This window comes from Micropterus dolomieu, linkage group LG12 (assembly GCF_021292245.1).
Source record: "Micropterus dolomieu isolate WLL.071019.BEF.003 ecotype Adirondacks linkage group LG12, ASM2129224v1, whole genome shotgun sequence".
Classification (NCBI taxonomy): Eukaryota; Metazoa; Chordata; class Actinopteri; order Centrarchiformes; family Centrarchidae; genus Micropterus; species Micropterus dolomieu.
The window spans coordinates 15,372,571-15,388,972 of NC_060161.1; the positions used below are offsets into that span (position 1 = coordinate 15,372,571).

The 16,402-nt window shown below is 39.9% G+C and overlaps 1 protein-coding gene across 5 annotated transcripts in view; it reads left to right on the forward strand.

Moving 5' to 3' along the window:
• The window catches only part of pcxb (pyruvate carboxylase b), a 326,653-nt gene that overhangs the window by 164,363 nt on the left and 145,888 nt on the right, over positions 1-16,402 (forward strand). For all 5 annotated transcript variants that reach the window (XM_046063782.1, XM_046063778.1, XM_046063780.1 and 2 more), the window contains exon 12: positions 9,666-9,848. In XM_046063782.1, the coding sequence (XP_045919738.1) occupies positions 9,666-9,848 (183 nt within the window). The remainder of the gene's footprint in view (positions 1-9,665; positions 9,849-16,402) is intronic.

Consider the following 16,402-nt stretch of genomic DNA (forward strand, 5'->3'; position numbering starts at 1 on the left):
CTATCATAGTCACCGGAGCTTTGTTGTGGTCAGTAGCGTTGATCGCGTTTTTACGGTCATCTAGCTTAAAATCCATGTCGGATGACTAAAATCCTTAACCCACGTAAAACTTAAATAAAGTTAAGTTAAATAAAAAGGATATAAAAAATGTAACGGAAAAAAAGAGTGGATTAAAACTGGATAAGAGTCCGGTTTAAGACGGAGCTTCCGACAGGTGGCTACAGACGCCAACGCATGCGCAGAGTGCAGATTACGTCAGCAATTACGTCAGATCTTGTGACAAGATGATGCAAGTGTTTTACATGCATATATACACACACAGATTGGGTAGGATATATTAGGCAGCAAGTGAACATTTTATCCTTAAAGTTGATGTGTTAGAAGCAGGAAAAATGGGCAAGTGTTAGGATTTGAGCAACTGTGACAAGGGCCCAATTGACTCTTCGCTAAGCCATGCCCCCTTTAGTTACTGATGCTAAGTGCACCAAACTATCAGACCTGTCAGATTTATCACGATGCTGTCACTGTCTATAGCTGTGTTTCGACCAAAGGAACTATACCCCAGAACTAGTAACCTTTTGGAGGAACTCCCTGTTTTTCCACTGGAGGGACCAGGGTCTAAATGTAGTTCTGCGGCTTGCCTTGCAGTGAATTTCTGTGGGGTGAGTAGAGGCTACTGGCTTTAACTGGAGAATGTTGGCTGTTTTTCTGCGACTGCTCGTCTCTTTTCCACCGTTGTTTTGCAAACCAATAAATCACAATCAACAGTCAAGCCACACAAGTCTCGCCGATGTCGGCCTGAGATCGTATGTTGGCATTAAATATATTGGAAATGGCAGCTGGCGTGCAGCGGTGTTTACGCTAAATACTGGTTCCTAAGTTGTTGTTGTTTTAAGTTTTCATCAGTCAGGAGGTTTTCACACAGAGCCAAAGTCGGTCTCCTCCTCTCCAAAACAAGCGGAACAGCTGATTACAGCAGGTAATTTCGTTACATCGCGTTCCTCCGACGCTCAGGCGACAGAGACGTGAGTCCTGCAGCTCTTGTCGCTGGAAATGTTTCTAAAACCTTCCAAACTTTCACGATTTTATTTTTGTGTTGCTTTCTCTGGCCTGGAGTCATTTGAAGAACTTTAAGGCTTTATCCAGTTTGTTTGGCTACTATTAAATGTGTCACGGACTTTATCATGTGTCTCTTCATTATACTCTGACACAAATAAGCTACTTTAATGGTCAAGCAAGCCTATACTTTTTCATTATATTCCAGTCAAATCTGATGTTTTTTGTAAATGTTGCTCATGGATAGTGGTTACATATAATGATGCCTGTGCATCCCTTTGTATGGCTACAGCCTACGTCAGCTGGTTAATTTGCTTAATCTTCGCAGGTCTTTAAACCACGGTGGAAACACACACAACGGTGGGCTGAAGGGACCTTTTTAGTTCCTTGAAAATAGACCTGGGGACTTAAAAGTCCCTGGTACTTTTGGTCGAAAAGCGCTTTATTACTGCACTCCCTAGAGAAATATTGTCTAGTTTTAGGAAAAATGACAAAAGCGATCTCTGAAAGGAGACAGGCAGGTTTGCATTATACATTTGAACGTTGTATTCAGGCTGCCAAACTGACGTGAAACAAATAAATACTGAAGCCAAATTCTTTCAATCAGAGTAAAAGTGAGCCACCGCATCACCTGACGATTGAGACAAAGGACAACGATATTAAGGATCAACACTGCTCCTGACACTAGTTGATGTCCAATATTGTCTCCCATCTATTGGATAGCTTTATAGTCTCTTGAGTTGAGCTAAACCAATGATATTGCGTGACTAAAATACTGACACCCAAGCAGTTTATCTCAGCCTCTGAAGACTTTGTGGATATAAGATGATTCTACAGGGCACTTGTGTGAGTGGGCTGCTTCAATAACATGTGAATTCTCAATAGAGATGGCTGCAAAATGAGTCCTCCATTCAAGTTCTTTTCACACAAGCTGCCATATGGATTTCTATGTGTCATGTGAAATTATGAGTAATTACAAAATCCAGCAGAGGATAACTGGCTGTATAGGAATTAAAGGCATGTGTTGTCCCCCCCCCCCCCCATGCGTTTTCAAAGGACAGTTTTGCTATGAATGAATTCCATTATTGAAGGCACGCATCAAGGTTTTCTTTTCACATTTTAGGCATTTGAGTTAATGTTGCACTGATTTCTAAAGCATCTATTTTGCTGATGTGCATGTTTTTGAGTAAAATGTGCAAGTGTAAAATGCTGTCCCTCTATGTTCTTGTACCACATCAGCCATTTTATCTACTCCTGTACTGCACACAAACATTTCCCCTTGTTCTCCTCACACTATAACACATTTCCTTGAGCCACACATGTCTTTACTTGCCTATTCCATTGGAAGCTATATGATTTCATTTTGCCAGACAAGAGGTTGCAATTTAAAATATGCAGGGATTTTTCAGACTTTACAACCATTAAATACTAATGACTAATGATAATGAGCATCTGTCCTCTTTTAAAGCTCTCAGTATCAGCATTACCTTTTGGATTCCAGCTAAAATGAAATAGAAGCTCTGTTTCCTAATTGAAATTGTGTTGAACATACTGGCTCAGGGGGCTTGTGACAGCATACCCAGACCAGATTTTAATTCCGCACGTTGCAGTTACATGATACAGACATGCATCCTAGTCAACTGAGACACCCAGTTTTGGAGGATATAAGTAATTAAATTCAGGAGATGTCCAGATTTTTCCAGTGCTGCCCATAAACTGTCACCAACCTCCTTGGGAGTCAACCTAGTTACTCATTTAGCTGTGAAAGGAAAAAGTAGGAAGATGCTTCTGAGACACTGAGTCACTGGAACTAGTGACCAAGTTGTGAAGTTTGCAACAGTTTCTGTGTCAAATGATTAAAAGTTAATCTAAACAGCGATTTTATTTCTGTTTTTCTTTGAGTTACTCATAAGAAGTAAACTAATACTGTTCTTGTGGGCTTTGAGGGCGAGTTGTGGTTTTCGGCCCCATCCGGATTACGTCTATTAATACGCCTAGCCCCTATAAAATTATAGAAAAGCACAACAACAAAGTTTTCGTGGAGAAATTGTGAAGAATCAGGTTTTGCTTGCCAAAAACAATTACCAGCGAACAAACTTCATTCTTTCCTTCTTGACATCTGTCCTCGCAGTCTTGCTTCTCTTCCCTCACCTACCACCGCTCGCCTGCGTTGATTCATCCATACAGCTCGACTTCAAACATTAACATGGCACTTATATTCCCTTCTCTCCTCATGTCTGTTATTCTGTCTCTTTCCTTTTATTGCTCTCTTTACCTCTGCCTCTCTGTCTGCTGCTCTCCCTCTCTAATTGGTACGCTATCAGTTGGAGCTCAGATATTGCTGTCACTTTGTCTTTGTGCATCGTACAGGCAGTGCATGTTATCTCACGGTTTCCTCTCCATACATTAGCATCAAGTATACGTGCGCTGTCTCTTTCAACTCCATACGTAAACAAAACCTGACAATGAAGGGGCGGGGAGGGGAATGTAACAAGGTAGCAGCAGGACTAAGAGTTGGGTGAAAGTCAGTGAGAAGGTGAAAGGTTAGGGAGGGGAAAGGGGCGATAAATGAGGCTCGGAGAATACTGCATGTGAAGTGGGGAAAAACGGCAAAGTGGAGAGGAGAAATTTAACCTAGTGGTAAATGGCTTAGTGTCTTCGAGAGTGTTATTAAAAAAGCAAGCTAACTGTGAAATCTGGTCTTGGGTCCACTTAAGGAGCCTGAGCATTTGGGCCATTGCCATGTTACATCTCCTAAATGGGTAGTATTGAGGATCTTGTTCAGTCACTGGTGGAAACCGCCAAAACCCATAATCAGGGTTAATTTTTTTTTTTTTTTGCACACTCAATAAGTAAGCAAGAAGCAATGCACTGAAACATTTAAGAACACATTTTATATCTAACACAAACCTACAGAGTTTGGCGAGGGAGTGGGTCATTTGTCATCTAAACATCACTGATTGGTCCGGTACAAATCTGAACGGGCTGAATCGATTTTCAATTGGATGTTTCCAGACTTAAATCTTGCAGTGAAACTGAGCTTGAGAGATGCATGCTGACTCTGTGAGACTAACAATACCTTAGAAAGAGCACTGTATCTTATCAACAGAAGCTAATATGAATTTTTATATGAATGTGGAAGCATGAACCAAAATAATGTAGGTCAACCAAGGAGATGGGAACCCCACCAAGAATGTATAACTTAGCCCAAGATCTGCTTTTAAGTCGAACATTAAGAACAGCACAGCAATTCAGTCAAATTAAAGCTGCAACAATCAATGACGTAAAATGATGTAATAAGAAAGGGGTCGCTTGTAGTGACAAACCCACTGAGAATTACCATACAGGTCTGCCTTTCCACGCAGCTCTACGGAGTGTTTTAGCTTCTTTCAGCTTGTTGTTTTGGTTTTATGGCCAGCACAAAGTTGGCGTCTTGTTGGTGAACATAGTGAAGCATTAAGCAGCTTAACTCCCTCAGGAGTTAGTTGAGACCAAAAACAGACCTAAGTAAATATTTGACTTTTAAGGTTTGTCAGGTTGCCAAACACTTGCATCCAAATGAAAGTTAATCTTGCTTTGTGTCTGCTGGATGTATAAATAGGCCATTTATTCCTAACATATTAGCCATTAAAACTTTATAAGATGCTTTTTATAGCTTAATGCCAAACAAACCCAATGAATGCACTTTTAAACTCAGCGGTCTGGCAAAGATGCAAAAATTAAAGCTATTCTTTATGTAAGCTGTGAGCTTGTGGAAATTAAAAGAACTAATGAAGAAAATTGAAGCAGTTTCAGGAGTTGAGTCCTTTGGATAAGTGCAGTGAAATGGAATTCTTGTCCTTTAGGTAGAGAGAGCCACTTCTCTTCATCATATATAATTCACAATGGTGAGTGTGATTTTTATCTCGATGATAAATTGCAAGGCACTGTGATAAATGCATTTTGGCACATGAGCACACATTTTTTACTCCAATTCACACAACTTATTTCCCAGTTTTTTGGGTAAAACCTATTTTCTCAAGTCACTGAGCAAAGTGTTCAAAATCTGTATTGACATCAGAGTAACACAGTTTCTCTTTCCTTAAATAAACATTCAGATACACTTCCCGGGCCCTGACACTTTTTTTTGCAAATGTTCTCTTGCCTTGTTCCACTTGTAAGGCAACATATCACCACAGTCAAGTGAAACACTGTAAGTCCATTTTTTTTTTTATGCTGTTGGCTTTTTCTGTTTTTAGATTTTTCACTTTCCGCCACGCGCTCAGGAAGTGTTATGACTTGGGCTTCTGAAACCCATCGAGAAGCCATTTTGACATTCTTGAAAATGCATGGGCGTCAGTGGGGAAATCAACTTGTTTTTCTGAATTCCTGAAGAGAAATGTGTGTTTTTCGAGATTTGAGAAATCATTTTTTTTTAAGACCGCTCTAGCAGGCCGGGCTGTGAGGATTTGTAATGTGCCCATGGCAGACCAGTGCTCTTTCATACAGTGTCAGAGAAATACACCACTGACCTATGCTGCATATGAAGAGTGTTTCTGAGTGATACACATCAAGCACTGAAAAAGAAGAAAGTTGTAGACAGCGAGGTGGTGACAGACAAATGAGAGAGAGACTGATTTAAAATAGACTTGCAATAGGCTGTGAGAAATGAACAAAATGCAGAGTAAAATGCGTAAACTACAGTGAGAAGTCACCAGTGGTATGTTATCGTGTTGTGGAAATACTATTACAAGTAAGCTAATAACAAACTGGAAGTTCTGACACGAGCTTGTGAGCTAGATGGCAGTGATGTGTGGGAGTTCAGGACAATAGGGATCCAAATCGGTGCATGTATGTGTCTATTACAAAGCCTTTGTACTTAGATTATTAGTATCTGTGACTATCGAGCGTGAGAGAGAGGGTGGTAAGACAGAGACAGACAATGACATGGAGCGAATGTGAGAGAAAAAAGTGGGGGTTTCTTGTTACAGTGCCCTGGGCTAAAAGAAGCTGACACCTTGACTTCAATTATTAACATTGTGCTTGGCTTTTCATTCAATTATGCCTGTACAGTTTCGCACTCGCTCTCTTTCTCTCACTTTTGCTCCCACCAACACTCCCCCGTCTGGCTATAAAATCTTTAGTGGCACTGTTTAGGTTTGAGTCCTTGTTGAGTGTGTTTCTCATCTCTGTGTGCTGTTGCTGTGGCACCATTCATCTCATATCGATATGCCCCAAAGCCAAAATTAACTTACTATTCATAAAGGCGCGTACACAAAAGGTCAACTTAAAAGCGCATTGTCCCTCATTAGGAAATGGTAGACTAAAGTAAAATGGAAGTGCTTCCACACATGCCTTATGTGCAAAACTATATTGTTTGTTGGGATTATTTGTTTCTTTCATACAGTAGATCAAGTGAGACTCAGTTTAATTATAAACCTTAAGGCCATTCACGATACTTTGTGCATCCACAGTTTCTGAAAGCCCTGTGCAATTAAATGTTTTATTTTTTTAAATTTGTTTTCCTCTGCAAAACAACCTATATCTGAGTGGTTTCAATAACTTGAGGCTCCACTGTGCTAGTTTTGTGGATTCCAGTCCAACTACATATTTATATGCATATATTTGTACGTGTGTGTGTGTGTGGTAAAGTGTAACGGCAAACATCTGTCTTGCAGTGTGTTTGATTAGTCTCCTGACACAAGCAGGACAACACTGTTCACAGTTAGGAAATTGTATTAATTGTATTGTATTACAATATTGGCCCATATTTAAAGGCTCAAAATGTTTTCTTTGTTGATAAAATGTGTAATCTTGCAGATGTGTTCACGATAGTGTTGTTTCTTTGTCTGGTTGCATTTGGCTTTCAGGAAATATATGACAAGATACCCAGTCAGTCGATACCCTAGATGGTGTGGGCAGCTTCCAGATGTGAAGAGAGTAAGAGAGCTGTTGGGTAGCGCTAATGATTTAAAAAAAAAAAACTTCACTGCAAGACAACAACAAAGGCCAGGTTTTCAGGGAACAGAAGAGCTTTTGAGCCTGTCTCTGATCCTTCGCCTCCCCCTTTTATCACTTCAAGTTGTTCTGGATAAAAGTGCCTAAACTGCGTGATTATTCAGCTGGATGTAACTGGGAAGAAAAAGGCCTTGGTGCTCAGTCAACTAGTGGGGACGTATAGACTGAATGGGTCAAAGCTAAGAGCAGAATCATCTCCAAAGTGAGCAAGGTTTTACCATATTTTGTGTGATATATAATATCGACGTGCAAATAAACCCCAGCAGCCAACACTTAACAGCTGCATTTGTCCATGTGTATGCTTGGCCTGCAGTGTTAAGGGTCGACGGAGAACAATTTGAAAATAAGGTTTGTTCACAGAGAGGAAAGATTTAATGAAAGGAAAAGGAAACAGTGTAGATTTTCCCACAGGCATTTACACAAAGCAGGATAGGCAACTTGAGTCATCAAGATTACTGTAGCAAAATATGGCTCATCAAAAGTACGGTTAGATTTTTATTTGATGCATTCGACTTTACAAAACACCAGATAAAGAAAAATATACGTAAATACTGTACACATTTTAAAAAACATTCCTGGTTTTATTGCCTGTCACCCGTTTGTTGAACTCTTAGTTTGTCTTTTGTTCAGTCAGTTGCAGAAATCATGAGTGTCCCTGTTTTATGTGCTTCAGTAAAATATTCCCTCCTGTAGAGATCGGGGTTGCATTCATGAATGCTACGAGTCTATTTTGAACAATTGTCCCTACCTGAAATGTATTTACTTGAAAATGATTCTGTCCTCAGAAAATGGTTTTATGCAAGCAAAGCTGTTGAAGCTTGCTAAATAACAAAGTGTACTGGCACTGCAGCAGTCTTTTTAAAATTTGAAGGGTGTCTGTTGTAATCACGTTCTTCAAATACAAAAACCTACACTTTGAATTCAAATTGAATCTATGCTGAGTTATTCACATACACATCAGAAAGCGTGAGTGTGGAACTTTGAGATCTACTTCAATGACACTTGAAGTGTTGATGGCCAGCCTTGAGCCTTGAAAATCAAAGGGGTGTGCAGGGCTTTATGAAAATCACAACCTGGAAATTGGGGCTTTGAGCTTTGAAACAGCATATTGCACAGGTGTAGAGGCCATTTCTGAGTGTGCAGCAATATTCGTGACAATTTCCGCTCCTTCAGCATCTCATACATTCACAGCTTTATGTAGGCAGTCTCTTTCAGCTTGGCCTCCATTTTAAGTTGAAAAAGATTAGAACTCCTTGTGTGTGTGTGTGTGTGTGTGTGTGTGTGTGTTTCGTTTTGGAATTACAGTGTTTTGATGATTTTAAGCTGTTGGAGGTGAACAAAACTGAATGAAGGCAAAATCACTTTAGATAAAATGGTGAGTTGTAAAGAGCAAAAGTATAATGAAAAAATATTGTTGGAATGCTGGCAGCACATCTACATTGTCTGAACATATTACCAGCATATCATCACTGTGGCACAACATTGCTATAATTACAATTTCTTCTCCTTTCTCTTCCGGCCCCTCGAGGGGCTCCATATGTTGTGGTGTTGGACAGTCCTCAGTCTCCTCTTCACATCTCTCCTCTGCTCTCTTGCCAAGCGCTTTGGAACAGTCCAGCCTTTCTGTTTCTAACTCATCTCATGCTTGTTTTCTCACCTCTTATCTCTTTATTTTGCTCTTCTCGTATGTCTGCAGGTTAATTTACGTTTTAAGAGATGTGCGATGTCCACATTTACAATCCACTAACAAACCATTAACAAATGCTGTGGATGTGTTAAAATTTAAACATGTAAGGAATGAAAAATGCTGTGCCACTACACTAAAATGGTAAACCCTCAATAGCAAAGAACCATTTGACCCTGCGTCTTGCACCTTTGGGAAGGGTGCAGTGTCAAAGTTTTAGTTTGCCAAATTTATTTTGGGCAGTTTTTAGGTTCCTGGTATGTTCACTTTCATTTGACAGTTTAAAGTTGTGGGTGATATGAAATACTGAGAAATGCGTGACTAGGATCCAGAGCTGGATTTAAACTCTAACACACTGACACATTTCAGACCACCGAACCACTTGGATGCCCTGTCTTTCACTTTTGTTGTGTGACTGGTATGCTCTCTTGCCTCCCTCTTTTGACCTCTGAAGCAATGGCTACATGTACTAGACAGCTGATCTTTTATCCTCCTGTGAGCTGAGACAGAGGGGTGCAATTACTTGTACAATTGTTTCCTAAGTACTGCGGATAAAGCTGATTACTGAGGAACCGCAGTTGCACATAATCGACACTCAATTTCCTGCAAGAAGTATCTGAAGAATGTTTTAAAAAAAACATACATCCACTGATATTTGTGGACCATGCAGAATGAGACAATGATTGCTCTAATGAAAACACTAAATCTTAAATTGACAAATTGTACTAGCGTATTTTCTTGCTAACTGCAGCAGAATCCACCTTTAACCTTTTTATTTAAAATAATTCACTTGGTGTCAATGAACAACAGTATTTTGAACATGTATTTGTTTATGCAGGGAATCTGTAATCTTATTTTTTTTAAATATCAAGATTTTTTTGTTATATAAAGTCCTTCACTCGTCGCTTTTCTGTTCTGTTCCTGCCAGGTCTTCCGAAGCGGTGAAGGCATGGGCATCCGCCTGGACAGTGCCTCTGCCTTCCAGGGTGCTGTCATTTCCCCCCACTATGACTCCCTGCTGGTAAAAGTCATCGCCAGCGGGAAGGACCTGCAGACAGCCGCTTCCAAGATGAGCCGAGCCCTGGCCGAGTTCAGAGTGCGAGGGGTCAAGGTAGGACATCCTGCCATGTGTGCTTGAGGGTGCTGGTGCTTTGTCTGCAGCTTTTTCCTGCTTTCATTTGCATTTAACATGCTCATCATTATTTCCTGCGGGGTGAGAAAAGCATGACCTCTTGAGCTGATGGAAAACTGTGGAATATGTCAAAATGCTTTGTTGTCAAGCAGAAAAGTAGGCAACTGCATTAGACCCTGAGGAGCGATATTCTCTTGACAGCAGAGATTTAAATGTGACGGTGTTCTCTGTATTGGTTTGCTGTGAATGGCTTGATAAGAGCCTATCTCAAACAATTAAAGCCAGTCTGCAGAGTACAACAGGTTACTGTGAAGTGGTGTTTCAGTGTTCCTAGACACTTCTTACATCTTTGTGTGACCTCTCTGGTTGATTACTTGCTCTCTAATACTCTTTATTTCTTGGTTTTCAGACTGAAAACATACCCTGTATCTAAAACTGACGAATATATCTTTGCAAAAACACAGAAGCCTCTAGGGAGATTGTGCTAAACATTATCACCTAGTGCAAATGTTTTTTGAGCTAACAGATTGAGAAGGTGGAGGTAATTAAAAAATAAATGAGCTGCATGGGTTGTTCATGTACCAGTCATATAAACCAATGATGTCATGAACAGCATCACACGTCTCCCACACCTTTACCTTACCACAAATATTTACACTCCTAATCAGACAAAGCCACCCGGAGTCTGCACCCGTACAAAGAAAGTAAAAAGTCTTGGATTCTTTGGTATTGTGTGCTTTATTTTTAAAACACCTTATAAACATGATACTTAGTGTGGTACACAGTGTTAAGTCAGTCAGACTGGGAAAATTGTACTATTTTTGTTTTTGTCAGCCTAATGAAAGTTGGTGTTAAAACAACTCTGCCACTCCAAGTACTTACTTTAACAGATGGTTGACAATTTGTTTAAAGCTAGTTACTGGTTCAGTTGGATAAGAAAGAAGTACAGAATTGAAACATTTGCATCTTTCATTTTCACCCTGCTATGGAAAAAGGTCCATTTGCTGTCTGGATGAGTCTGAGGTAATTTGAAGTAACTCTTAACAGCGAATTCACATGTGCCTTTTTTGCCCTGTACATTGAGATGAAAGTTGTGTTGAGCTATTAATACCATGAGCAGTGTCAACATAGATTTATTACTGTGTAAATTAAAGCATTTAATTTCAAGGTGAAGCCAGGGTAGTCAATTATCAAGGTGAGCAAGTCTTCTCAGCAGTTGAGTTGTTTTTTTTGTGTAGAGATGCTGGTAAGATGGAAAAGCAACTAAATAATTTCAAATTCTTGGAAATGTAACATTTATATAGTTGCTAAGTGAAAAGACACATTCCAGTTATTAAGCCTCAGTAAAGCCTATTTAAAAGCTGAAATGCCAGTGACATATTAAAATGTTGTCTTTGTTAAACAGAGTGGCAGAAAATGAGCAATGATGCTTATTTTTATTGTGTTTTTTTTGCACAACCAAGTAAAGAAAAGCTCTTCATGTCCTATTTTGAGTGTAATTTAAACAAGAATGAATGTCAGCAGGGGTTAATGTAAATTCATTTGGAGGTGTGAGTTTACATCCATAGGTCAGTAAGAGTTTATCCACTTGTGTTTGCCGTTTTGGGTACCCATTATACAGGATGTGGAGTATAATATTAAAAATAAAAAAAAAATATTTATTTTTTATATAAATAAATAAAAGATCAGTTAATGGTTTCATTTAACATTTGCTTTGCTGTATTTCATACAGTGTTTCTTACATGTAGAGAGATGAAAATCGGGGTGATGAGAATAAAGGGATAGCTGTAGCGTAGTGGAACTGAAAATTCAGTCTGCTCAGTCATAGTAATTCCTCAGTCTGCTTTGAATTAGTCATGATGAGGTGAAATTGCAAGTCAAATTGGTTTTCTCAACTCTAATTTCTCATTTAAGTTGGAGTGTGCTTGACAAACTGTCAGCACAGATTTAATAGATAAATGTTCCCTTCTAATAGAGTGAGAAAGTGTTTGATGTTAGCCAGGATGTGATGGGCTTGTGGACACTTTGTCCTCTCCTCAATTGATTATGTAAACACACTAGGATGCCAACCTCTGTACCTCTCTTACGCTGGCTGCAATTGAAATAATTCTCTGCAATGGCAACAGCTGTTTCTCAGTGTAAAAGTAGGATTTCTTTTGGAAGGACAAAACGACAGAGGACAGTGTGTGCAACAAGATACTGTGAGCAACCCTGGTGCATGTGCTGATCAGACATGAATTGGAGAACTTTCCATTCTGTACCATCAAACTAGTATAAAAGCTTTGTATCACATTGACACCGGCAGAAAACGGTACATTGATGCAAAACACACTGGATAACTGTTACAAGGTTTTGAATTAAACGTGTTTCTCTGAAGACTGCTGGTGGCAGTCTGAAACTTTGACATCTCTTTTCAAAGATTCTGTTGAGCAAAACAAGCAACATTCAACATTCTCACACCACTGAATTTAAAGCCTGCCTGTTGTTAAGAGTGGTCTGGTTGGGTTTGATGTCCCAGGGTCCATGCACCTGTATTGTTTAATAATGGATGAATGGCATGAAATCATCCATTGCCAGCTTGAAAAAAAATATGCACATTATTTATGACAACACACATTAAGAGCTCAGGTTTTCCATCTTACCAGATAGTTAACTGCAACCACCTGGCATCACAAGTTTGATTCTGTCCATGAGTTGAGTAGCCTTCTACACTGAAAACCAGATGGGCTCCTGAAAACCTGGATTGTGTACCGTAGAACCACAGTAATATGTTGTCTGCTCCTGTGGCTCAAAAAAAAAACCCAAACAAATAAATTATTGTTTTGCTGAAGTAAATAGTTTGAAAATGTGACACTTGTTTGACGTGGACACCCTACTTAATTCAGCAAGTGTTTTCTGTCCTAGCTAATTAATTTCATTTAGCAGGTGGCTGATATGTGTATAAATAAGCATACATAGTTGGCTGAATCTAGAGCACTATGACAAGATAATCATGTGCTGATGGAGACCAATGAAGATGTTCCTTTATTGTCTACAACAAGAGTTGTGGTTCAGTGTTTTCTTTGGGTTTGTGAGTGGTAGCTTTGGAGAGTGTTGCTAGTGCCGTGTTGGAATGTCACCAGTAAGCCAGAGTGTTGGCAACACATCCAAGAACGATTAATGCTTTGGTCTGCTCACAAGAGATATGACGCTGAAGACTGACATCCTCATAACTCTGCCCCCCCCCCCCCAATGAAGAAAATGTGGCCACAGCAAATCTGAGAAAGACCACACTAAGCTTTACAAATCTTTCTTTGAGTTGTGTGGCTCCTGTAATCATGACAATTCCTCAGCATGTGAAGTATCGTTTTACCTTTTCAATTCAAGTGAAAACCAGAATGCACCAACCAAAGTTTGAGTTACTTGGTTGACACTTGAGAACATGCTGCTCTCCTCTGTTGTGTGGAATTATGTTTGGCATTTCAGAAAGCCCTGTTTATCTCCTGTATGTGTGTCTTGGTCTATCAGTATGTTTGTGTATGTGTGCGCGCGCAAAGGATGAGCCATGTGTGCAAGCAGTAAAATGTCACAAATCCAGCAGCAAAAAGAGAGGGGAGGAAAGTGATGGGCAGTAAAGCGACAAGACATGAGGCAGGAGGGTAAAGATAGATGGATAGATGAGCGGGGGGAAAACGGCAAAAGGGCAATCAAGATGGAGTGTGTAACAGAAAGCGACAAGTAAGGTGGCATGGCCCATAGAGCTCAGTGCACCTGTGGCTGTTTGTCTTCAATGCACATTGCTGGTTAAATTTAGAAGAGTCGAAGACTGAATAATGTCGGCGTTTGTGTGTATTCTTTATAGCGACAACAAAAAGAAATCAGGGTTTGTAAATCTTTTCTAATCGCAGGCTCTTTAAGTCACTGACATGAGGCAATGAATTATAAAAAATAAATTTGTTCTGAACACTAGGATAACAAAAAATAAACACTGCTGTCCAGGAAGAACTTTAAATCTGTCTACCTTAATTGACCCTTTGATAATCCCCTCCCCCGATCAGTTAACTATTCGTGTGTTTCTCCACATGCTGAAGCAATGTGTATGGCTACAACCCCATACACATTACGTGATACTCGACATTTAAAGAGTGAAGGGTGGTGTACATATTTTTCAATCCTGGAAAAAAAAAAATACAAGAGCAAAAGTATAAGAAATGGAATCAACAGTGTTTATATGCTCTACTAAAGCTGCAACTGTTAGCATGCCCACCTAGCTTACGGACTACAGTAGTAACCGAGTGATACGCAGTTTTGGCCTCTTTAAGCACAATATCACAAAAGTAGCCATCAACTGCTTTTTTAAGACATCCTTACTGTGTTGTTTTAAACGACATTGCTGCTGGCTGGAAATAAAAAGGCTGCTTTCTTTACCTTGGTCTCACATCAAGGACCCGTTTGTTTTGTTTTTTTAAAAAGAAAAAAGAATTGGTGTGATTCAAGTAATAAATCTGCCCCAGGTGTCCCAAAGGACCAGTTCTTGATGGGACCTGAGGACCTGGAGCATCTGTCCTGTGCAAATTGCTCATCACACAAGTTGATGGTTTATCATGTGAAACCAGCTAATGACTGACTGACTAATGAGCTCGGGAACAAACACATACTCCCTTTCTGCAGAACATCTGATGTTTTCTGGACACGTTCCTGTTGATTCCTGGACTGTGTGCGTGACAGAGGTAGACGAATAGATGGGAGATGGGTTGAGACTTCAACAGACTGCGAGATTTGGATGCGAGTGTGTAGGTTTGTAGGTAGGTAGCGTGAGGAAAAGGCTGTGATTCATAAACTATGTAGTATTCGGTTTGTTTGTTTGTTTAGAAGTCATTTTTGCGACACCGGGGGCTTTGCTTCAGGCACTTTGGTTTTGTCGCTGTTCATCTTTACACCTCATCTGTAAGAGTGAGAGAGTTGGAGGTGACCTGAGGTTGTAGCGCTGTCTGTGTGAGTGAGTGAGAGGGTGGTTGGTGATGATTCCCATCTAGAGAGGCTCTTTGAAGAATCTCTGTAATGTTTTGCATCGTTATAGCCTGCCAGATCACAGGCTACTTCCCATCTTAAGATCCCGGCACACTTGTCCTGGTGTTATTCGCTTCATATCAATGAAAGTAAGAGCATTATTTTTTTTAATCAGCACTTCTGTCATACATGATTATTTAAGTGTCACATGGATTTTGGTCCGTCTTTTGGACAAGGTCACAGTGACTAAACATGAGTTCATTTTTAATGGAGGAAAGGGTTTTTATTGTACTGTCTAGTTCTTGGTAGTTTATTTCTCGCTCAATCATCTTCCTCCTCATTGTTTAGTCCTCTGATTATTTCTCTGCTCTTGTTTTTTCACACTTCAATTTGTTTCATAAATGTTTTGAATTAGTATTGCATGAATAGTACTAGCCAAATATGTAGCGACAGCTGGGATTCATCATATCGTATAAATAAATAAACTGTGTGCGCTCCATTTATTTGTGGATACTATGATTTTATCTGGCTGCGCTGTGCAGTTGTCAGGGATGGGGATCGTTCATTTTTCTTTGATACCCTTACTGAGACGGCTTAACAATCAGATTCTTTATCGATACTTTACTATTATTTGCTGATGGTTATTTGGTAAGACCAGACCCAATGGGCATGAGGTGGGCCTGCACGGTGTGAGGAAAATATTCAATATGCGACAACATTTTTATATATTGAGATGACATAACTTGCAATGAATAAATATTGAAGTGCGCGTATTAGCCAACTGCCTGGTTGATTTTAAATTAATTACAGGATTAGAATTTAATATTTTAAATACAATTAAATGTTTCTAGTGCAGCTACATTAATGTTTACAACACCAAAGTCACTATATAAACTCAATATCTGACATCACAATAGTGAGTGGCGACATTAGTCTGTATCAGTCTCTCTTCCTCCACTCTGCTGTTATTCACTGCCTGCAGGTAACGTTACCTGGTCGAAGGAAGAGCGGCTGGCTTGTCTAAGCCAGCAGCTGAGTTTATAACAATGTGCCAGATCTTAAGCCTACAGACCAGTCTATGCTCCAGACAATCGGCTTTCTTTTTTGCTTGTTTTAACATTTGGCTAACTGCCAAGCTAACATTAGCTGTGCTTGCATAAAACATACAGGATGGACAGAGCTGATTAAATTAACCCTTTCTACAGGTTTACCTTACAGAGTGTATTAATAAAGTATTGTCTTTTTTACTTGCGAAAGTTTTATTGCATGTACTTACAGTAACGAGCATAGCTCTGGGCAACTGGAGTAGTTTGGAGCTAACGTAACCCTCACAGTCTCCACCGCAACGGAGCGGATTCTCTCTCTGCTGGGTGCTGTGTCTGTGTATGAAGGAGCCGCAGAGGCTGCAGCCTGATGATAAACAGTCGCGGGTCCGTTTAATACCGCGTTCCGGTGCCGTCACTAAATAAACATTAGTTTTCTTATTCATCGCGTTCCAAGTTAAACCAGATTTGACGCTCGAGACGTAACTCTACATTATAGGA